The following is a 23,833-nucleotide window of genomic DNA, read 5'->3' as shown; positions in this document are numbered from 1 at the left end:
ATAATAAATGGAGCATCTATCAAAATTGACAGTTGTACCTTTGAAATTTGGAAGTATAGGCATTCAAGCTGACAGCAATTGATCAAATTAAAGTCGTTCCCTTTTTTTTGGTAATAGCAAGTGAGCAACCACTCCGAGTCGTAGACCTGAACGGATTTGACTCTCCCCAGGGGGTGTTTTTCACAAGGTGGGATTCGAACGCTGGACCTCACTGAGGCCAGCTAACATTCGCCCACTTGCAGGCCTAGCCAGGATATCCACTAGACCAAACCCCTTGGGTAAGTCGTTCCCTTTTATTAATGGAGCATCTACCAAAAATTGACAGTTCTACTTTACCAATATAAAGCAATGAGAGACGGGGAGAGAAGGGCGGGAGGGTGTCAAGAACAAAACTGAAAAGACCCCAAGTACTCGCCTATTTTGTGAGAGTCTGAAGATCAACCTCATTTAGAAGAGAGGGAACGACTTGTCTCGGTTCAAGTTTAAAACCAGCCTTTTGGCAAGCATCCTCTAAGAGCTTCACTTGTGAAGGACCATCTGGGCAAAATACGACTACAGCCCCACCGCTACCTGTGAATTTGGATGCTGCACCCACCCTTCGGGCCACCTCCACCATTTCTATGTTTAAAGCGCCAAGAGCATCATCTCCAAACATGCTTCTGCACAACATCCATGTACCGGTACTGAGCAGCCATAAGATACATAAAATGCTAGCAAATATGAAGATGGTTCAAAACATAAGGTCTGACTCCAGCCCAGCTGAGTGTCATGTAGGCTGAGAAGTGGTGAGGGTAGTAGCTGGGTAAAAGTCTTATTTGCCCATCAAAAAAATATCACGTGCATCACATGTGATCAATTTTGACGGAGAAACTAACAGAATTGACGGAAAGGACAAGTGGTGCAACACGATATCTAATTGAAGGGCGACCATAACAATTTTTGGGGTTGAGGGATGAAAAATAAAGTGGGGTCTTATTTGGGGACCATGGCTACAATTTTGCTATCATTTTTTGTTTTTATTTATCCAGCTTTCTGGTCTGTCAAGGGGATTAGAAAGTGAATAAGATGTGGCATACAAATGTACAGTTTGTGCAATCAACCTTGTGTGGCAACAGTCTGAACAACATCATGTTGTGCAATCACCTTCCTTTTCAAATTAATTTCTTATTTACTCTAATTCAGTCCAAATAAACAGATATGAGAGCTTCTGGGATCAGAGTCGGGCAATCACATAATCAAATTATGAGTCAAAATGTAGATATCTCAAACCTTCTAAAGTCAAAATTACGGTTCATGAGCGCTGCTAGTTTAGTGTAGTCCTTTTCAAGTAATGCCGTCCTTCCTTCTAGTGCAATATTTGCAACTTCCGTCATGGATGATGTTATAAACTCGTCGCCATTGAGCCACCTTTGAAGAACCGTACTATGTACCCGCCCTTACAAATAAATAAATGTGTTAATTGTTGTACAAATTGCACAGCAGGTGGGAAACAATGAGAGAGCACTAACAACGTGGAAGGCGAACCTTCCCGGAATCACTTGGATTCTCGGCATAGACAAGGTGAAGAGGTGGGAGGAGACTAACATCCATGGGTGTGTAAATGCCATGCCCCAAAGTATCCATGTGCTCCTTGTCAAATTCCTAGGAAGTTAAAAAGTTACTACAAGTAGAAGCAATGTAGGGTCTGGTTGAAATTTGAGTACCATGTAAACAAGGCTACCATACACCTGGGCAACACGATCTTGAAGACCGGCAACAATTCCAAGTTGCTTCTCGGCACTAAGGACGAGGCCGGGGCGGACCTCGACTTTGATCAAATGCCTAACCTTGTAAAAATCAAGGAGGCAGCTCAGGGCTGCACACACACAATAGCACTAGACCCTGAAAGTCCTGTCTGAAAGTGAAAGAGAAACATCATTACTTGCTACTTTACTGAATCACTAAAATTAAGTGTAATGGAAAATTAACTCATAATACCTGGCGAGGGATATTAGTATCATATGAGAGAGTGAAATTTCGAGGCTCTAACTGAATCTCGTTTTCTTTGCAAATTGCCATCAGCAATCGGACGCCTCCATAATAACCCTCACTATCTAATCGATTCACCTGTTGATTTTCATTTTTATAATTCAATTCATTCGCAGAAACTGAAGATTTCGATTTTTGTGTAATTGCAATTCAAGTGTAGGGAGGTACCAGGTGGTCTAGGGATTTGAAAACGACGAGGTCGTGGGTGGGGTGGGGTGGGGTTGGATGACGAGATCATCGGACGGCTGCAAACACACGGTCGCCCAGAAGTTGCCAAGGCTGAAGGAGATCGTCCGGCCGAAATAAACGTCACTCGGGTTCCCAAGCAGGCCCACCCTGGCGTAGGCCCTGTGCTCGATCAACGACGCAGTTTCGCTCTTGGCCTGGTGGTCACCCATTTTCGATTTGAAAGTTCAGCTGACAACCACTGGATCTTCGAACTCAAACTCCTGCGTTTTCGGGTGAGCTGTGAGCACTTGTTATATTGCTGGCTGTCAATGTGCAGTCGTTTGTCTGACGTTGTGAATCAGGGGAGACTTCCTTTGCCGAAGGGGTTCAAGTTCCCAATCTTCCGTATTGTCACTATGAATATATATATTTTTTTTTAAGGAAAAGAAATATGAACCCCTGCATGGGACTTGTAACCCAAGTGAAAAAAGAAATATGAACTTTTGCAAGGGCCTTGTAGCCTAGTGTTAAGAGCATTTACCATCCGTTCAAGCTCCTAAATTCGAATCTCTCTTACAGACCTGAAGGATACTGGAAAGGGAATAAATTGAAACTTTGAACAATTACCAATAAAACGAGTATAAATTAAATTTGAGGAGGAAGAAGAAAACAGTTTGATCCAGAATCTTCGCGTATTAATGATAATAAATATCAACTGTACAAATTCCACCAGAAATGTACAAAGGCACAGCCAAGCATAAACCCCGTCCACCACCATCCATTCCATACCAGGAGGATGAATGATGAGATCACGCCATGAAATAAAAATAAAAAGTAAGACGTCAGCATCATCATCAGTCTTCCTCCTCTTCACCATCAGCAGGCAGCCCCATATCATCTCCAATATCTTCAAGCAGCTTGTCCACGTCCTCCCCTAACTCCAACAACCTTGCACTCAGTTTTCCCACCTTGGTCTGTTCTTGTCCAAGGCACACAAGAAGATCATTCAGCTCTGCCTCACTCTCCTTCTGAGCTTCTTCCCTTGCCTCTGCTCTAATTCCCTCTACATCTGGAATGGACGAAGACCCTCCTACGCCCTGCTGGCCTCTCACCTCCTTCTCCAGATGAAAATTCGCCTGTTCAAGACTGTTGTAAGCATCCGACAGGCTCTTCAGATCAGATTCCATCTTACCAGCTAAGCTTCTATACATAGATGCCTCCGATTCAATCTTGGCTTTCTCTGCCTTGAGCAACTCCAACCGCTTAGATGCTTCTTGAAGATCTCGTCTCAATGTCTCTACCTGGACTCTGTCTGATCCCGCACCCTGCTCAGGCCGGGCATAACTGCCCCCACCAGTCGATGCCACGTCCTCAGCCAAAGTTGCATTGCGACCAAGGAGGTCCTGAAAGACAAGAAAGAATATCAAACCAACCATATTTTTTAATACAATATATATTAAAGCATTCATACCACGGCATGCTTATTCCAGAGACAACTAGGGTACTCTTTTACATCACAAAGGGCACTTCTATCAAACTCAGGATTGAATGGTGTTGCATACGTGGTTGAAAATTGCATTTCTGGAAAATAGATGGAGGCCAACCCACACCATTAAACACCCATGGAGGCTCCAATCCACATCTTTGCAGAGATCTGCCCATAAGTAGCCCTAGCCCACATATGGCCGGATCCAAACACTTCTCTACTGATTGCCTCTTAAGTCCTAACTATTGTTGTAAGTTGTGACATACTCTTCAGAAAAGAGATTTCATAGTGCAAAAAATGACACAGAAAAAACGAGAAACCAAGAGCTTGTGTACACGAAACAATACCTGTATCTCAGAGCATTGCTTCTCCACAAATGCTTTCAGCCGCTTTATATACTCCCTATCACTTTCCTCACTCTTCTTTTCCAATTCTGCTGGCACCACTGCCACCTTGCTCTTTGGGTGACTGTAAACCTCAACGATTTTCTCTCTGATGTTCACCTCCAAGCTCCTAACAAGGTTTACAAATGGAGCATCAAAGATTGAGGAGAGAACTGGATGATCCTCATTTTTCTGATCCAATAAATTGTTCTCATCAACATCTTCAATCTCTACCATACTAGCAGAAGCAGATCTGGTTAATTGTTTACGGGGCTGAGTAGACCTCGCAGAGGTGAAAAGGAAGCTTTTCTGCATCTCATCAAACTTCAGAAAGTATGTCGTGAGCCCAACCTTCTGGCTTATAGAATCAACTATAGTTAAAGCATCCTTCCCACTTTCAACTGATTTGTTGTAGATTACACACTCCCCCAGAAGAACAGCTGCCAATCCCTTTATGTACACTGTAGTAGAGGAATTGGAGACCAACTCAAGAAGATATGTGATGTGGGGACGTGAATCTAGGAAGCAATTCACAGCACTAGGGAAATCAGATAGCCCAGTGACCAGCAATTTCAAGATAATTGGTTCAACATATGAGTTTCCACTTGATTTTCCATCTTTGTTTTTCATGGAAGAGGCAAGGGCTAAGTATTTTACCACACGGTGCATTAGAGGCTCAGGAGCACCTAAAGATGGTGTAGGTGCCTCGAGTTCAATACGCAAAACCTGCAAATTGTTTCATAAGATTAGAACATTGTAAGAGTGATCTAGTAATTGCCCATACCATTCCAAAAGCAAGAAATCCCAATAAAAATTTTAACTTGATGACGATTTTACTTCTTTTTCTTTTTGACGAGTGATAATACAATAAAGTGAGCATCAAAGGTAATGCAAGTACATGGTTGGCATAAAATCGGTAAATCAAATAATTACTACATCAGAAGACAGATCTCAGAAGACGATATAACTGCATACCCTTTCCTTGCACTGGATATTGTCCTTCATTACATGAGAAAGAACACTAGCAGCTCGGCAGCATGTCTGCACCTCAATATATTAGCTAATGGAACAGATATATTCTAGTCTTTTCCAAAACTCAGATACTACTGAAGTATTACATTACCTCAAGATCACCATCATTCTCACTCAAGGTAAGACCTTGTAATAGCATGCTGCAAGAGAATCAAATTATTGTAAAATTAATTAGCACAAGTAGCTTTTCCAACAAAGAAAGATGAAAAGAATAAGATGATCAAGCTTTAGCTGATGCAACAAAGGTTTGATAATTCAATCAAGCCTGAAATAATAAATAATAAACAGAGAATTTAGAAGCATGCAGTGAAAAAAGGCACATACAATACACAAACCTTCCAAAGGACATGTGCACATCTTCCTCAACAGGAGCATGTGCCATGGAATGAGGTTGAGGAATCAAAGTTGACGCTAACATAGTTTGGCCATCAGCATTTTTCTGATAAAAACCAGGTGGCAGAAAATTTATAACATAAAATTAGAAGTAAAAAGTACACGATCATGAAGCTGTAATTTTTGTATGCCAGTAATAAATTAAGTATGCCCACGAAGCACAGCAAAGTAATCAATGGTATAAGGAGCATATACACATTATCAACCTCACAAAAGCTCTTAAAAACATAATCTGCAGCAACAAATTCTTGCATACTGGATGTCCGCAAGATGATTCAAAGAATTGAGTTCAAAGCAGGTTCCTACGGCCCCTCTCCAAGCAATTTGCTTGAAAGGGCATCAAGATTCTTGGGATGTCCGGCAATCAGATTACCAATACATCGTAGTGCCTGACAAAGTGAACAAACCCTAACAATTACATCAATCTCTACAAGGAACTATATAAACATCATTACCAAAAAGTTCCTAAACCAAATATGTGTCGTCCTTTTGAAAATCAGTATTAATTTTATCACCTAGCATGCCACATAAGTTTCAGGGAAACAGATACGGAGAGTTCACGTAATTAGTCCATAATGACAGGCTCAAAGGTATAGCAATAAAAAGGTAAAGTACTTTTATGTCCAGCTGACATTGATTGGTCGTATATAATATAGTGACATACTATCAAAAGATGTGTTCGTTGGGTGGGGCTGTGTGTGTGTGTGTGTGTGTGTGTGTGCGCGTGTGAGAGAGAGAGAGAGAGAGGATGAAGAAGGTGAAGAACTATCTTACTGCACAACGGACAGCAACAGGTGCCCACTGGCTTTCCGCACCCAGCATTAGAAGATGGTCCAAGACTTTCTTCTACATCCAGAAAATTAAAAAATCAGAAAGACTACATATCACAGAATTTTTAATTTAGTGAGAGAGTATTATAGACTACCTGAACGAGGGTTGTCCTATTTGTCAGCATATTTGCATCTTTTCCATGATCAGCCTCCGAACCTCCCATTATTAGCAAATTAAGAGTTTCCAACGCACTGAGTAGATTAATTGTCTACTGGCATGGAGTTTAATTCAATGTCAACAACAAATTACCAGTAAGAGTTGTGCCATAATAAATAAAACAGTCTGCAATACAAAGTTATGAAAATCGAGTATCTAACCTTTTGTTGAGTGAAGCTGTAAGTACTCCCTCGTAGCTTCAAAATTGACATGAAGGGGTCAAATCCTATCGTCTCCCTCAGTAGTACCTGAATGACACATGCTTTTAATTAGAAGCAAAAAGAAACAAAATGCACAAATGACAACAATGATTACAAGAATAAGAGCAACAGAAAAAACTAAAAACCTGATTAGATGCATTCTTCCGAATAAGATTGTTCAGCAATTCAATACAGTCCTGCAGAAGTGTATTACATTAGAACCATTTCCAAAATCAATTGATTTCTCAATTTCTTTTAGAGATGAGCACGTATGAGAAATGGGAACTTGATTTATGAACTACACACACATTTTATTTTGTAACACAGTGTGCCAACAGCCATCCCTCTATAATCAAGGCATTAGAACATGACAAGTAAGTGTTTTACAAGTTTAGTATATAACAAACAAACGTTTGCATCCCTTGCAGTGAAATAATGGAAAATTTTTATTTTACCTATAAAATTTGGTGAAAATATCAGTATAGTTATAAAGTCTAAACCCACCAAAGAAACGAAGGCTTTTGATTCATGTCAATTTTACAAAATTAATCCGTAGAAGGAAGCTTGACAAGTGGTTTATCAGCAATGACACTTAAACAAGTCACACAGCGAATTAAATATGAAAAGAATAAGTCAAAGAGAATTACCTGCACAACAACACCACCATCGGAACCACCTTCTTCTTTGATGATGCTGAAAATCTTCTCAAAAGCACCTTCGAAGACCACAATTTTTTGAATTTCCTGATATCATAACAATCTATCAGTTAATAAAAATGTAAAAACACACTTTTCAGTTCTGATGGTTTAGCAATTGATAGCTTTTATGTATTAGTGTTCTGTTGTACTTTTGGAATGGACATCTTGCCCACTAGATTGTAATTTTATTGTTTACACCAACAAAATATTGAGTCTCTTTTCAAAAAAAAAAAGGAAAGAAACGCACTTTTCAGTCACAGGTTCAACAAATATAACTAAATAAAAAGAAGTGACTAAGGATCATGTGGGAGAAAAATCTCACCTCAGCTTCATGGGTCAAGTAAGTAAGAAGTAATAAGGCCTCATTTCGTATAACCTAGAAGGAAAACACAATAGTTCAGTATGACTGAACAACAGGAAAAGATTGATACCACAATCATATTTCAATAATTCATAGGTTCCAAAAGATTTCAAAAAAAATCCTCAAATAGAGAGATGACCAATAAACATGAATTTTAGCTTAAAAGTTAAATTGTAGCGAAACATGTTGATAATAGAGTTAAATGCAAAATGATAAATTATCATTCAGTGAATTGTACCTCATGATCCATAAGCATATCCATTAAGCGAGTTATACCACGAGGTATGGTCAGAATGGCTTCCTGTAACCTGAAGAGGAACTCAGAAAAAATTCTTTCTAAAACCACTAAAAGAATTCAAAAAAATTAGACTAAAGGGAAATAGTAGTTCTAAACTGATACCTATTTGGAGAATTTGTGAGAAGAGCTGTCAAAAGTTGAAGAGTGTAATATCGTACATAGAAATCCTCCTCTGACTGCAAAAACAACCAAAATAAATATAAACATTGTCAAACTATGTGCATGAACCAAAAAAATATAGCAAAAATCAAGCAAATTTAAATAGAATGATGAAAAGGATTTTGCAAATATAATTAGAGAACTCTAACCAACAAACTCAGAAGAAGTGAAATGTTGTCTGCTTCTCTGGAGAGCAGATCAGCGTTCATTAGAGCTGGTTGAATTTCATTCTTTGGGCCTTTTGCATGGTCAATAGGAGTCAAGGCACTTACAAGAGTTTCTAGGGCACCTCGAACCTGCATATGCAGAAAACATAAATGAGACTTTATGTATGAATATAAATTGACATTAAGAACTACGTTTGGAGGAAAATTCATAAGAATCACTGGGACAGGTGAAAAGGACATAACAATCACATTCGCATTCCAGAAACCTAAAAAGATGCAGTAAAAGTGAAATATCTCTATCAGAAAATAAAAACAGCTTCATCAGTGGCACCCAAACAGTTTCAATAAAACACCAGAATGGATTCTACAACATGATAACTCGGGAAAAACAATGAGATTAAGGGGAAATATGAAAAGAAGAAGAAAATTTAGCAACCATTTCAACATCATCGCGTTCTTCCTTTAATATGCCCATCATAACAGGAAAGCCTGCAAAAAAGAAAAAAATAAATGAATGAAAAATGTCATAGATGACAAACATAAAATGAAAAACTAAACCACTGTTGCAATTTGCAAACAAGAAGAGGAGCAATCACCCATTGCTCCAAATGCTAGCTGTGCATTAGAGCTTTCTGCCACAACAGATTGAAGCTCGAGCATAGCAGTCCTCCTGTCCTCTGACAGTTTACCATTGCTAATACAATCGAGCAAGCATTCAACATAGCTACATACTGAAACAATGACAGAGTACATTGGTCACATACCATTCAACAATTATAACTAAGCAACAGCGGGAGTAATGTGTATGGAATTTGGTGACAGAAGGAGGGAAGTACCTATCTTCATTTGAAGAACCAGATTTCTCGTTGCCAAAAACGAGCCCCACAACCCCCTGCACACGAAGCCATAAGAGACCAAACGAGTTTGTAAGGACAAAAGAAAGACAGAGAGAGAGAGAGAGAGAGAGGGAGAAGTTAGATCACCTTGTAACCAGAGACCAAATCCATTGCTGATTTCTCAGGGCACACTGAGACTCGAGAAATCCTGCAACCAAACACCAAGAAAATTCAGCCAATTTTAGCGCGAATTATCAGAGAAGCCCTAAATTGGAAGCGAAAATTGTTGAAACACAAACTGACTTGCTTGCTTGAGAAACTGAGACCGGGAAGATAATCAATTAAGCTGACGAATCGATGAGAGGGATATGAAGTGATCGATCTAATCTAAGAGATTCACTTTTGCTTTCGCGGATTTTTTTTGTTTTTTTTTGTTTTTTTGTTTGTGGTTGTAAATTCTAAGTCCTGACCAAAACGCAGAACATGGCACAGCTAAGTTAACACTCTTCCCTTCTCGCTGAGCCTATGGTTAATTATTAAGTTGGATGACATTTTTTGTCTTTTTACACAATAATAAAATTTACAGCTTAATTATTTAAGTATTGGGGTAAACAAAGAGAAGTGCAGACATCAAGTAAACTTGACCAAGTCTGCACTAATAGACTCTTCTCGCCAATGCAACGTACAGAACTTTAAAAGATTCCACAAAGCAAAGAGTAAGAAGGTCAGTGGACACTTGTTGCTATGAGGACGCAAAAGAACATATACAGTACCCTGCACCTCATCATAATTGAATGAATAAAATATGGAGAGCACTTTGATAGTAGCTTTACCAGGCTACTTGGCCTGGACAAACCCAGAAGCAGACACAGACACAGACACAATACCCATGTCTGAAGAGAACCATTTCTAGTCACTGGATGCCTTAGCACAACCTGTATAATTTGATAGTGTTCAGATCCCCAAAGCAACATTAGAGTTGAAGTTAAAGAAATTGAGTATACCAACCTCCTGATAAATAGCAGGGGCCCAGGAACGGAAAATGGTTGGAGACGCATCACTTTTATCCAAACTAAACTTGACTTGGTCACAAACCATGACTCCTTGTGCAACCTTGAGAATCTACAAGCAGAGACGAACCAACTTAAGCAAAATAAGAACAAAATTTAAAATAGAATCATAAAAAACAAATCAGGAACTAGGAAAAAAGTTAAAGATCACATCATTACCTCCTTCGTCTCATTTAGCGCACTAAAGTAAGTCAAAGAAGCTGTCAATTTATCCCGTCCCTGTGAAGTTGCCTTTAGAATTATAGAATTCTGTCAGCCATGTTTGATTGCAACATCATCTGATACAGGAAAAATTCTCCAGTAATCAGACTGGTTATTGGACAACTTTATGTCATCACTCTGCAATTCACATAAGAAACGAAAATAGCCAAAAACATAACAAGCTGCTATATAAAGCAAAACAGAAATTTCTATAGTATAATGCAAGACAGACATTAGCATCGGATGAGAACAAAGGACATTTGCAGAAATTCGGGCCAAAAGGAAGCAAATACGTAGAGAAAAACAGAGAATGCAAGAACATTATTCGACAAGAGAAGCAATTAATAGGACATACAATAACATCTTTCATAAGACGATCATAATTCACATTGTGGAAAGGAAAATGAAAAGAAGAAAGAACCCTACTAGTAAAAAATGCAAAGTAACTGGATATATCATTGTTTGAACAATGATACTGGAAGAATGCATGCTTTACCTCTGTAATGTAGATTTCTTCAGATGATCTTTTGACATGAAACTGAGGGATGCATGCGAGATTAGATTCAGGAATGGAATTGGTAAATTCAAAAAAGTCGCCATTGGGTTGGTATGGTAACTTTAATAGGCAAAAAAGCCTAGTCAGTTGTGCAAATTGATGCATGATGCATTCCCCTCTCGTGCAAATTGCAAATTGCAAATGATGAGATTATGTGCCTTTTCTTAATATAGTACAAGGTCTAAGTAATAAAACAGAAATAACCGACAACGTCAATAACCACTTCCACTATTAAGTATTAATTAAGTAGCATACACAACAGAACAGACACAATGCAAAGCCTTGCAAAGCCTTGAATACAGCACAGCCATGACAAGCTTTGTTCTCATTCCCAAAATCCTGTCATTTCTCCACCTCCAGATATGATCCACAATCCCAGCCAGCCAGGCAAAGCTTTTTTACTACATAACATAATGCACTTGTTTACCTTTCCATTGAGCAGCACAGCTGCCCAATTAACAAAGATGAGACCAGGAGTGATCCCATATTCACCGTGCACTCTAGAGTACTATGTATCATCATCATCATAAAAGGAGCAATCAAAGAATTAGTGCTTATGCGATTCCAGCAAAACCTGACACAAAACCCAAAATCTAATAGCCTATGGAGTCTATACAAGTGCTCGTAAGTACTAGACAAGGATTCTGTCAAGAGTTGCCTGCTTACCTTTGTTAGCTAACCAAAGGATGGAAAGCTCCTCCCTCAACATTATTGTTGCTAATTCGCATCAAACAGATCAGCCCAAGCTGTCATAGGCCTAGAATTTCTGAGTTTCTCCCAAGCACAAGCAGTACTATAGAGTATAGAAATACATTAAGCAATTCTCCTAGAAATACATTGCAACTGTAAACAGCTTGGCTAAGATTTAGTGTTCATATGAGTTCTCCAATACTTACTGCTGTCATTTCATTATCCTATTTAGGTACTGGCAGTGAGTAACCTTGAAACTATGGCTAGCTTTGTCATGATCCTAGACAAGCCCAGCTGAAAAGTATAAAACCCTTAACAAGTGTCAATCTTGTATATTTTTGCACACTTGTTCTAATCCATATTTTTAATATTTTCAGAAAAGATTGAAACTTGGGATTTCAGAAAAGATGTCATTTTCAATTGAAACCAGTTAACAGAAGGTGGTAACTGGTAAATTTGAAAAACAAAAATCCCAAGTTGAGAAAACAAGAAACTCCAAGAACATGATCGCATTCAGTTATAATACCCGCGATGAGCTAAAGGCGCAAAATCTAAAAAGCCAACTGACTACGATATTATAGCATGACCCAAATCACAAAACAACACAGAAGAATCAAGAACACTGTCTTGACTCTGAAGTTTAATGACAGGAAACAAACTGATAGCATTCTCAAACTGGTGTTCCAATGGAAAATAAAGAAAGAGAAAAGAAAGAAAAACCAAGAAGAAAAGAGAGAGAGAGAGAGAGAGAGAGAGAATCGTATCGTATCAACTGACCAGAAGACAATTGAGCCACATTCTCCTCAGGCTTGCGCATTGAGTTGCGAAGAATGGATCCAATGATTGCTGTGTAAAATTATAGGTTCCCATAACAGCACTGCTTCTGGGGCATTCTAATAAACATTCAAGGTAAGCTCTATATAACGTTTTATTTATTTATGAGAAACAAGCAATATACCTACAGACACCCGTCTCCTTCTCCAAACACCACACCTCATCTTTTTCCTTTCCTTTTCTGTGTGGCTAATGGATCTGAAGCCACAGATCGCCTGCCGACTACCTCTGCCTCTCAAGAAGCTCAGTTACTGAAACACACACAGAGAGTGGCGACTACCTCTGACTCTCAAATAAAAAGAAAAGAAAAAAGAGCATCAACAATGAGTGCACTACCAAGAAATGAAATTGAGAATTCAATGGCCCCAAACATCTCGTGATAATTAGCATTTCAAAAAGTACATTCACCACTATCAAAGGCACGGACTCGAAGCGCGGCAAGCCCATCTAAGTCAAGCTTAATGGAATTATGAAATATCTGAATTCTGGAAAGTTTGTCAATAAAAACTTTGCAGCGAATCACAGCTCCAGTATTTACATCAGTAGCGTAAACAATGAATATAATAGGAAAAGAAGTATATTCAGCCGATTAAAATATCAAACACAAAGCAAGTAGAATTAAGCATTCGACAGATAGATGAATGAAAAACTTACGCTATTGGCTTGCTTTTCTTCGTGATAATGCGGAGAGAGAGAGAGAGAGAGAGAGAGAGATAAATGGGTACGGAGAGAGGTTAATTTAGGGTTTGTTATGTAAGATTTATATTTGTTGCATACTGCATGTGCATGTCATGGTTCAATCTTAATTTGATTTGGTTTTGGTGAGGCAGAGGAGAGAGGTGAAGGGATGTCCGTGAGAGGGAGGGAGGGAGGAAGATGAGGGAGGAGGGAAGGGAGTTGTTGACTGTAACAGTGCAAGGAGTTTAAAGAAGTTAAAAAATTCGTTAAATGACGTGGCACATTCCTTATCGCTAGATAAATTTGGACGGTCAAGATGATAACAAATGCATAGGAAAAACGAGTTGGAGTCGCGTGTTGACGAACCGGAATTTAAGTAAGAATAGTAAATGACAAAGGGTAGTTTCGTAACTCTGGCAAACCCTAATTGATACTATATAAGCACACATCTATCTGACTCCGAACATCACGTTCTCTCTCTTTAGTTCATGTTCGTTTTCTTGTTCTCTCTTTGGTTCATGTTCGTTTTCTTGTTCTCTCTTTAGTTCATGTTCATTATCTTTCCCGATGATTCATGTTCTTTGAGATCTATCTTTCCCGATGATTTACTTTGAGGGAAAGATCTGTTCTCCGATTTGAATTTATGTTTTCATATAGAGATAATTTTTTCCGGTTAAAGATTTCATCTTTTTATGAATTAGAGATCTGTTCTCAGATAATTTTCTCTGAACATCACATTCTCTCTCTTTAGTTCATGTTCATTTTCTTATTCTTTCTTTAGTTCATGTTCGTTATCTTTTGAATAATCGGATGTATAGAGTTTATGAGAGAAATATGAAGTCTTTGAGTATCTTTCCCGATGATTCATGTTCTTTGAGATCTATCTTTCCCAATGATTTACTTTGAGGGAAAGATCTGTTCTTCGATTTGAATTTATGTTTTCATATAGAGATAATTTTTTCCGGTTAAAGATTTCATCTTTTTATGAATTAGAGATCTGTTCTCAGATAATTTTAACATCACATTCTCTCTCTTTAGTTCATGTTCATTTTCTTATTCTTTCTTTAGTTCATGTTCGTTATCTTTTGAATAATCGGATGTATAGAGTTTATGAGAGAAATATGAAGTCTTTGAGTATCTTTCCCGATGATTCATGTTCTTTGAGATCTATCTTTCCCAATGATTTACTTTGAGGGAAAGATCTGTTCTCCGATTTGATTTTATGTTTTCATATAGAGATAATTTTTTCCGGTTAAAGAATTCATCTTTTTATGAATTAGAGATCTGTTTTCCGATTCATATTTATGTTTTCATGTAGAGCTATTTTTTAGGGTTAAAGATTTCATCTTTTTCATAATCTAACAGATCTCATGTTTCGGTGGGCCCAAAGTTGGGCCCATAACACGAAAAATATTTGGCCGACTTAGGGTTTAGGTGTCGGCCTATGACATGAAAAATACTGGGTCGACTTGGCCCAATACGGGCCAACAAGGGTTTACAGTCTCAGGTGTGGGCCTACTACAAGAAAAATATTGGGCCAACTTTTCTAAACGGGCCAACAAGTTTAGGGCCAACAATTTTGATTGCATTCAAAGTAAACTACCTTAAAAGAGGTTGTGAATTTTTAAGAAGGAAAATCATATCCAATCTCAAAGCAATGGATCTTTTGAAGTTTACTTTGAATGCAATCAAAAAGCAGCATCCACGAGAACTAAATTGTAGCTAATTACAGCATTACATAATAGAAAAGAAAGATATTTAAAAACAGAATAGTTTGCAGCCAATTCATTGTCATGAGTTGGATACCACACCAATTGTAATGTGCACGCAGATGCAGGTTTTAGCAAAGACACTGCTCCAATCAAAATAGTCAACCTGTAAAGACGAAACAAAAACAAATATTACGTTGTGGAAAACAAACTGTAAAATTCCACCACCAAAAAATTGTAAAATTACTACATGTATATGGAATAGCACCAATCTGATCAACAGACAGATTGATGAAATCAGCAGCAATCATTGTGGTGTGCGCAAACACACCCACGCATGCGTTCAAATATTTCACAAACTCAAAGAGTCCGGGGAACGGGCGTGGATTAATGAAAAACAAGAGTGCAACGTTCTCAATCGTCAAATGGGGGAGATACATGGCTTGCAATTTCACTTTAAGTGCACTGAAGTGATCATCATCGAGCACTCTGTCCCTGGCTGAGGCAGAGTACTGCTCGAGAAGATCCACAAGCGATGCAACCCTACACAAATTAGAGGTAGTGGTTTAGTTGTTTTCTGAATTTTCCTTTTCTCTGTTTGTTGCATGTTTTCTTTTCAGATTTGTGTTTAGGCAGTGGAGAAGCCTTAATATTTGATTTGTGTGTAGGGTTGCATCGCTTGTGGATCTTCTCGAGCAGTACTCTGCCTCAGCCAGGGGCAGAGTGCTCGATGATGATCACTTCAGTGCACTTAAAGTAAAATTGCAAGCCATGTGTCTCCCCCATTTGACGATTGGGAGCGCTGCACTCTTGTTTTTCATTAATCCACGCCCGTTCCCCGGACTCTTTGAGTTCGTGGAATATTTGGACGCCTGCGTGTGTGTTTGCGCACACCACAATGGTTGCTGTTGATTTCGTCGATCTGTTTGTTGATCAGATTGGTGCTATTCCATATACAGGTAGTAATTTTATAGTTTTTTGGTGGTGGGATTTTACAGTTTGTTTTCCACAGCGTAATGTTTGTTTTTGTTTCGTCTTTGCAGGTTGACTATTTTGATTGGAGCAGTGTCTTTACTAAAGTCTGCGTGCACATTACAATTGGTGTGGTATCAAACTCATGACAATGAATTGGCTGCAAACTCTTCTGTTTTTAAATATCTTTCTTTTATATTATGTAATTGGCTACAATTTAGTTCTCGGATGTTGCTTTTTGATTGCATTCAAAGTAAACTTCAAAAGATCCATTGCTTTGAGATTGGATATGATTTTCCTTCTTAAAAATTCACAACTTTTTTAAGGTAGTTTATAATAAGAATGAAGTACCTTAATATTTGGGAGGCGTAAGACTACTAACCTTGAGTCTCAACTCCAACCTCCACTCTTCTTTCATCTAAAGGCTTGATGATATGAGTATATATGATGCACCCAGCTTACAGTTTGTTTTCCTACCTCTGTACTAGGAGGTATTCTTTTGATCTTGTGTTGATTAGGGTCTGAAAAATGTTTTTGCGAACCACAATTAAAAAAAATATGGATTGTAATATAAAAAAATAATTATAAAGGGTTTAAAAAAAAATGTTTTTGCGAACAACAATAATTATCCTCACAATGATTGTCACTGATTAACTTGAAAAAGTATATATTAAAATATATTGAAAGTCAAATTTAACTCCTTGCATTTTTGAAGAATGGAAATCATTTATACCATGTTCATCCACTATCAAAAACAACACTGGAATTTCTGCTACTGCAGGCAGTGGATGGCCATCTCCAACGATAAGATTGGAAGACTCAAAGACCAGCACGTGCAAGAGCTTCAGTCACCTACAAAGATTGCAGTTGAGTCAACATAATTGACCATGGTAGATAGGTAAGAAACTTGAACCAGAAAAAGGAAAGCTTGCAGAAGATACAGCGTAGTAATCTTACCTCCTCTAGGGATTTGTAACTACAAAAAATTATTGAATATTTCCTCTCCAAGGTAGGACGAGTTGCCCGAGCACCACCACCATAATCCTGCGATGAGGGATAGTAAGGCTGTGATGGTGCTGGATAGGCTTGCTGGGGTGGTGGATAGCTTTGACTTTCTTGAGCATATGGTGATTGAACATATGGCGATGGAACTTGAGGATAGCTCCACGATGAAGAAGTAGAACGAGAAGATGAATTCTGCCTAAAACTCCCCTCCTTTGAACTTCTCCCACCCATTAACTCAACTCTATTAACCACAAAATCAAAAAAGACAGAAACAAAAAACCTCAACTTTAATCCAAGCAAACCCTCTTTCCCTTCCTTCACAACAATGCAGGCCACAAAATCAACCAAACCAGTCTAAATCCGCACCTACAAGGCAGTCACAATAGAACCCAGAAAACGAAAAGTTGGAATTCAATTCTGGTAGTCGTTTAGGGTTTTAGGAGTTAAAATATATTAAAAAGAAATACAGATAGGAAAGGCTGCGGATATGGAAGGGTCCAAGAAAGTTCGTAATTGGCTTGCAAAACAAATAAAAGACCAAAGAAACGGAGTTGGACACGACTCATTCATCACCGACTTAAAGTTGCCTACTCTGTTAAGTTTCCTACTTTGGCAGATAAAATAGGAGCCAAGTGGCTTCTACACGGATCCATCCACAAAAGGCAACCATCTAAAATTACACAGACGACCAACCAAGCCGACCAAAATACCAAAACAAAACCTATCCAATCAAGGGGTTTCAATTCAATTACTTGCTCGTTAAGAGCAGAAATTGAAATTGAAATCGTCATAATAAAAATAAATTCAGGAACAAGAACAAGAAAACTACTACACAAATTCATATAATACCCTGAACCAAATCAGAGCGACATTGTCGAAGATCTAATCTGGTAAAAATCCGGTACCGATCAAAGAAAAAGCCTAATTTTCGAAACTTGCAAAGTAACAGCTACAAATTTGAAAGAGATATTAAGGCCCTGTTTGGGATTGCTTTTTTTGGCCAAAAACCTGGTTCACTTTAAAGTTAAGCAGTTTTAGGTGTTTGGTAAAAAGAAAATATCCCGATTATTTTAAAAGCAATGGCCTTTTGACAGCAGCTTTTAAAAGCAGGCTCTATATTGCTTTTCAAAGCTGCTTTCAAAAGAAGCAGTTATGAACATTTAATGAATTTTTTTAATTCCCAAAATACCATCATTCATTTTAAAAAATGACACCACCTCCACTTTCACATCCAACTCCACCACTTGCACCACCACATTCACTACCTCCACAACCACCGCCACCAAATCCTCTTCCTCCTCATCCTCCACCACCACCACCACCACAACCACCACCTCCTCCACCACCTCCACCACCACCACCTCCTTCTTCACCTCCACCACCACCTCCACCTCCACAACGACCGCCACCACCACCACCACCACAACAACCACAACCTCCTCCAAAACCACCAAATCCACCACCACCTCCACAACCAACATCACCACCACCACCACATCCTCTTCCTCATCCTCCACCACCACCACCTCATCCACCACCACCACCACCACAACCACCACCTCCTCCAAAACCACCAAATCCACCACCACCACCTCCACAACCAACATCACCACCACCACATCCTCTTCCTCATCCTCCGCCACCACCACCTCATCCACCACCTCCACCACCACCTCCTCCTCCACCACCACCACCACCACTACCACCACCACCACCACCACCACCACCACTACCACCTCCTCCAAATCCACCACCACCTCCACAACCAACACCACCACCATGTTGCCACTGCCACCACCACCACCACCTCCACAACCATCATCCCCACCACCACCAACTCCACCTTCATCACCACCACCACCTCCACTCCATCACTACAACTACCACCATGCTGCCACTGCCACCACCACCACCACCTCTACAACTGCCATCCTCACCACCACCAACTCCACCTTCATCACCACCACCACCTCCACTCCATCACTACAACTACCACCACATGATTAGTATATAACACTTTTAACATCATGTCTATTTTAGTCATTATTCACAGTTACAACAATTTTATATTAAAATTTACCAAACGCTTTTACACTGTTTTTTGTACTAACAGCACTTTAAAAATATTGTTTACCAAACATGGAGCTGCTTTACTTTACAGCTAATTATTTTCAAAGCACAGGAGAAGCAACTTTTTTTAAAAGTGACAGCAATCCCAAACTAGGCAAGGGTGCAGCAATTGAAGCAACAAGAAGTTGAGAGATGTCGATCGTACGTACCTGTGTTCAAAGAAGAAGGTGTCAGAAGCATGGTGAAGAAGAGCGGCCCCAAGTCTTGCAGTGGCGACAGGAGTTGCTTTAAATAAACTGAACTGAACCAGGTGGATCTAATTCAAATTATTGATAGGCATTAAAATAATATTGGTTAAGAAAGTGGGCAACCTTTATGTCTACTTTTTCTGGGTTTTTCTTTTGATTTTAAAAAGGAATATTTACTTTCTTCTGATGAGACTGAGAGATCAGAAAGAATCAGAGAGAAATCGGGGTCTCAGCACATGGAAGTTTCGGGGAAATTGAGCAACGCAATAATAGCTGTTGCTGTTTATAAAAAAATAAAAAAACAATTATGTTTTCTGCAATTTGAATTTCAAGTTGAGTAATGTAAAATGGATGATGATGAGGATGAAGAAAAAGATTTTGCTTGTTGGCGCTTGTTTGGCTGCGCTGCGACTGTGACCTCACATCCTCCTAACTTCCTAACCTCATCTGTTACATGTGTTATCCCTCGGTCAACGACTCCAGATGTATATCTTCCCTTCATATTTTGGGGTCAAATGATCAAATCCTCCATCAGAATTTTGTAACGGCAAAATGAGAAAAACTTTACTATTTGTTTTTTAATAAGAGAGTTGTCGTGCTAAGTTTCGATCATCATGATTGGTTAAATTATCAAATCATCCAAAATTGCCCTCGTTTGAGAAGAAATTTGACTTATAGATACGCAAATTAATCACGACATGACTTTTCTGAGAGTGAGGGTTCGTTTGGGAGTGTTTCTTTCCAAAGTGCTTATGTCAGTAGCGCTTCTACAAAGAAGCAGTGTGTCGTTTCAATGTCACATTTAAAAGTGCTTTTACACTACATAAAAGCGCTTTTGATGTTTTGTTGAGTATTTGGATGACACAGTAAAAGCGCTTTTAAAAGTACTTTTAAAAAAATTTAAAGAATCCCAAAATATTATAATAAACATAGAAAATAAAAATTCACAGGATCCCAAACTCCGGTCCACGCTTAGGCCAAACAAGGCTTCTCAGTCAAAGAAGACGAAGCGGCCACTAGTAAGCCAAACTCCAATAATTGCTACCAAAAATATTAATAAGAAGAAGGAAAAGCTTGTTCTTATGTGTTTGGTTCGTTCCTATTTGATTTTGTGATGGATTGAATGTAGCTGCTGATGTTGAATTTGAGATGCCTATGAAAATCATGGAATATCCAGACCCTATACTGGGAGCGAAGAACAAGAGAATCATTCATCTTGGCATTTTAATAGGAGAGAGAAAGAGAGAGAAGAGTATTTTGGCATTTTACAAATTTAAATATGGATATTTTTGGTATTTTAAAAGTTTCATTAAAGGGAGCCAAGTGCTTCTCTTGTTTTTCTCTTGCAACGCTTTTAAGAAGAAGCACCTCTCAAGTGCTTCTTCCAAAACCACTCCAAGTGCTTTTGGATCTCACCCAAAACGCTTTTGCAATTTTTGCCAAACACCATTTTTAAAAGACAGAAGTGCTTTCACCCATTTAGAAGCGCTTTTTGCTGTTCCAAAAGCACTCCCAAACGAGCCCTCAGGCCAAGAATCACTTCTTCATATATTCACTTAAGTGGTTTTTATAGAGAAGCACATGATGAGATTCTTCCCATAAAATTGCTTATTGATTTTAAAGTGATTATAAGCTCGTTTTGGAATGATTTTGGGAGGGCCAGAATCGCTTATGTGTTTCTCCGTATAATCACTTTAAGTGATTTTAAAGTGATTCTATGAAGAAGTGCTACTCCATAGAAGTGATTATTGTTATATCCAGAATCACTCCGAAACGAGCCCAAAACGAGAGATGTTTTTCCCCATAAGTGATTTTGGGGAGAATATACACTTAACAAAACACAACAGTTTGAGTATAAAGGCTTTTCCTCTCCAACTTTATATGTGCTACTGAAAAAATAAAATTCAAAATTATCATACTCATATTAAATATTCAAAATAGATTCAAAGCGTCTATGCTACTTTAAATTTAACTGAGAGAGATGAGAATGGAATAGACAAGCACGTTTGTATTCTAATCCTGATATCCCCTCCATATCAAAATAAAGAGTGTCTGTAACTGTTTTTAATTTTACAGAAATGTGAGAGTAATGAAGATTTATTTGATATGAATATGATATTTTACAGTAATTCATTTGTGGTTATTATTCGAAAAGTTACCTTTATTTTACTTATTTAATTAATTGAATTACAAAAGTGTTATACAACTTTATCCAATATAAAATAGGACGGTATCTCTTTTTGACAGCATAGTCACTGTCTAACCTAAGGTTTTATTAGCTATGAAAAATAGCGCAACTCTTACCGTCTAGTTACTAGCTATGAAAAATTCTTGACAATGCTTGATGCAAGTTTGGACAGGGCAGACTTGAATAGATTTGCACCGAGCAAGGAGATCAAGTATGACAAGTTTCGGCATCATGCAGGCGGTGTTTTGATGAGAACTTATATAGGAAGCTTGATAGCGCTAGAGTTTTTACAGACATTACTGGTGTGTTTACTAATCATGAATTGAAATTCTCATCAGGAATTGAATTCCGCATTTACTTCAGATCAAGGAATTGAAAAGTAAGTGGGGCCCATACAAAATTAGAAATTGAATTCTTGATTTTGGAGGAATTTAATTTCTGGGTGGGAGGTGGTATTTAATTCCTGGAGAATGAACCCATTAGTATTCAAAATTTTATTTTATTTTATAAAATTACTGTTATGTTTACAAATTCTTGTTTTTGTTGTGAATATAGTGGGAAATCTGATTCCATTGTCACAAGTACGAGAAGGTCTAAATGAAGTGATGTTTAATTCTTATTACACTATATGTGTTTTCTCAGTACGCTTATGAACTATTGGGATCTAAAACAAATCAAATCCTAAAGCCCTGCATATCCACCATTTCAGCCGTGGATGCCAATTTCTTGGAAATTGACACAAAGGGAGAGTGCGGCTGTGAACCTCTCAATATCGTTTCTTGTGTGCGTTGCGCTCAATGTCACGCGTAGCCTGTTGAAAAAGTACAAATAAAAATATGTAAAGTACACAAAGAAACAACATTAATTTCAACCCATCCACTGTGGAGGAGGAACTAAACTATAGACCCACATTTTTCCCAAGTGCAACGAGTTAGATTTCAATTTCCAAACTTTGTTACATGCATTTTGGACTTATTTTCACTATGACCAATCATTTTTTATATAATAGGGTTGTGTCAATTAATCTTTCGACCTCATGAATACAAGCTAAATGGTAGATTTAACTCAACAGAACTAAATCAGGTCAAATAGCAAAGCATCATAATACAAAATGAACAAGATGAGCACAACCCAAACTTGTAAATATACTGTAGCAGAAACGAAGACTTGTCACAGACCTGCATGAGTTGGGTGGCACTGTTGATTGCAGTCACATGGAAACCAGATTTCAACAAACTCCTGTTCATTGATGATAAACAAAGTTAGATACAGTTGTAGAATGATCTCCAAATCACACAAACAGATAGAGAGGGAAACAAAACTGGCTTGCTTGCAGAGCCTTCTCTTCCCTCCCTACCATAAGAGATATTATGGGACTATTTACGGGGATTCCAGTGAGAGCACGAAGGTCCTGCACCCAATTCCAAATTTCCCTTCTACGCCATGTTTCCTTTCCTGCCACAATAAGAGCAGCTGCATAGTTATATTTGTATTGTTAACAAAGGGAAAAACTTCAATAAAGATAAGAAAATAAATGCTATAATCATGGCATGTGAATAATGCATGATAAATTACAGCCACAGTAATGTAGAAGACTGCTCAATATTATGATATTGTTCCATTCCGTTTTGTGAACAATCATACATGGGGCTTACAATCCAAGCTCGAGCCGGCTCCTGAACTTGGCTCATTCGAGTGATTATTACATATGTTGGCTCTAAAAACCCATAATTTGACATAACATTCAGAACTAGCTTCTCTGATTATATTCAACTAAAGCACCTGTAACAAACAAAATTATATATTACCACGGGCAGCAGCAGAAATTGGTATTGGCGTAGCAGTTGAAAATATAAAAGACCGACCCCTTGATTGTATGAGTTGCTTCCACCTTTTGCTGTTTATATGGCAAGAACCCATTACAAAGAAAGAAATGGAACACACAAGAACCCATTATTTCAACACCTGAAGTATTAAGTTTTAAAACCAACTGCCACAGTTTTCCCTCCTTATTTTAGCATATTTCAGAGAAATTCAGGAATAGTGCACAGCATTTTCATTTCATATTTGCTAGTTACTATAAACCTAACATTTACAAATTACAAAATCTGTTATTGTTACTAAGAAAAAAGATAGCATGAACACTTGCCTGCATGCTATGAATCCGCCATGGCAACCTGCAGCCTTACTCAAAGTCCCAACACATATGTCAACATCTCTTTCACAATTGTATTGCTCTGCCACTCCACCACCATTTTTACCACAAACAAATGTTCCATGAGCCTGAGTCAAAGAGAATACTTTCTTTTTATGACTAATACCTTATGCCTACATAAAAAGAACGAAAAAAATAGACCAACTTTTTCCTGTACTAAAGACATATTTATTCAATGAGGAGGACAAGTTGATTTTTGGG

The 23,833-nt window shown here is 38.3% G+C and overlaps 1 protein-coding gene, 1 long non-coding RNA gene and 2 pseudogenes across 6 annotated transcripts; all 4 read right to left on the bottom strand.

Annotated features, from left to right (window-relative positions):
• Positions 1–78: 78 nt before the first annotated feature.
• LOC148296124 (glucuronokinase 1-like) lies at positions 79–2,675 on the bottom strand (annotated as a pseudogene). The gene is made up of 6 exons (XR_015834503.1): positions 2,197–2,675; positions 1,978–2,106; positions 1,704–1,894; positions 1,509–1,641; positions 1,270–1,435; positions 79–659 (listed from the first exon to the last, which is right to left on the bottom strand). The product of XR_015834503.1 is annotated as a glucuronokinase 1-like (transcript).
• Positions 2,676–2,869: 194 nt separating this feature from the next.
• LOC110766856 (golgin candidate 6-like) lies at positions 2,870–10,048 on the bottom strand. Of its 3 annotated transcripts, none has more exons than XM_088250389.1 (19): positions 10,030–10,047; positions 9,344–9,404; positions 9,197–9,252; positions 8,957–9,091; positions 8,797–8,849; positions 8,343–8,489; positions 8,137–8,210; positions 7,975–8,044; positions 7,698–7,751; positions 7,325–7,420; positions 6,824–6,874; positions 6,639–6,725; positions 6,416–6,529; positions 6,265–6,336; positions 5,433–5,536; positions 5,189–5,237; positions 5,041–5,106; positions 4,030–4,791; positions 2,870–3,599 (listed from the first exon to the last, which is right to left on the bottom strand). In XM_088250389.1, the coding sequence occupies exons 3-19, from the start codon at positions 9,204–9,206 to the stop codon at positions 3,051–3,053; spliced, it is 2,493 nt and encodes an 830-aa protein (XP_088106515.1). In that variant the 5' UTR covers positions 9,207–9,252; positions 9,344–9,404; positions 10,030–10,047; the 3' UTR covers positions 2,870–3,050. The 3 variants fall into 3 exon arrangements, with proteins under 3 accessions (XP_088106515.1, XP_088106516.1, XP_088106517.1); XM_088250390.1 differs by having other exon boundaries at positions 6,265–6,333; XM_088250391.1 differs by lacking the exon at positions 2,870–3,599 and adding an exon at positions 3,644–3,924 and having other exon boundaries at positions 10,030–10,048.
• Positions 10,049–10,434: 386 nt separating this feature from the next.
• Positions 10,435–13,195, bottom strand: LOC148296123 (uncharacterized). 2 transcript variants are annotated; one of them, XR_015834506.1, is made up of 4 exons: positions 12,672–13,195; positions 12,491–12,606; positions 11,690–11,769; positions 11,454–11,597 (listed from the first exon to the last, which is right to left on the bottom strand). It is a non-coding gene; the product is annotated as an uncharacterized LOC148296123 (long non-coding RNA). The 2 variants fall into 2 exon arrangements; XR_015834505.1 differs by lacking the exons at positions 11,454–11,597; positions 11,690–11,769 and adding an exon at positions 10,435–10,544.
• Positions 13,196–21,943: 8,748 nt separating this feature from the next.
• LOC110768839 (8-amino-7-oxononanoate synthase-like) lies at positions 21,944–23,798 on the bottom strand (annotated as a pseudogene).
• Positions 23,799–23,833: the final 35 nt, after the last annotated feature.

This window comes from Prunus avium, chromosome 3 (genome assembly GCF_965620075.1).
Source record: "Prunus avium chromosome 3, drPruAviu1.hap1.1, whole genome shotgun sequence".
Lineage (NCBI taxonomy): Eukaryota > Viridiplantae > Streptophyta > Magnoliopsida > Rosales > Rosaceae > Prunus > Prunus avium.
The sequence above is the reverse complement of the archived record's forward strand: the minus strand, read 5'-3'. Positions and strand labels throughout refer to the sequence as shown.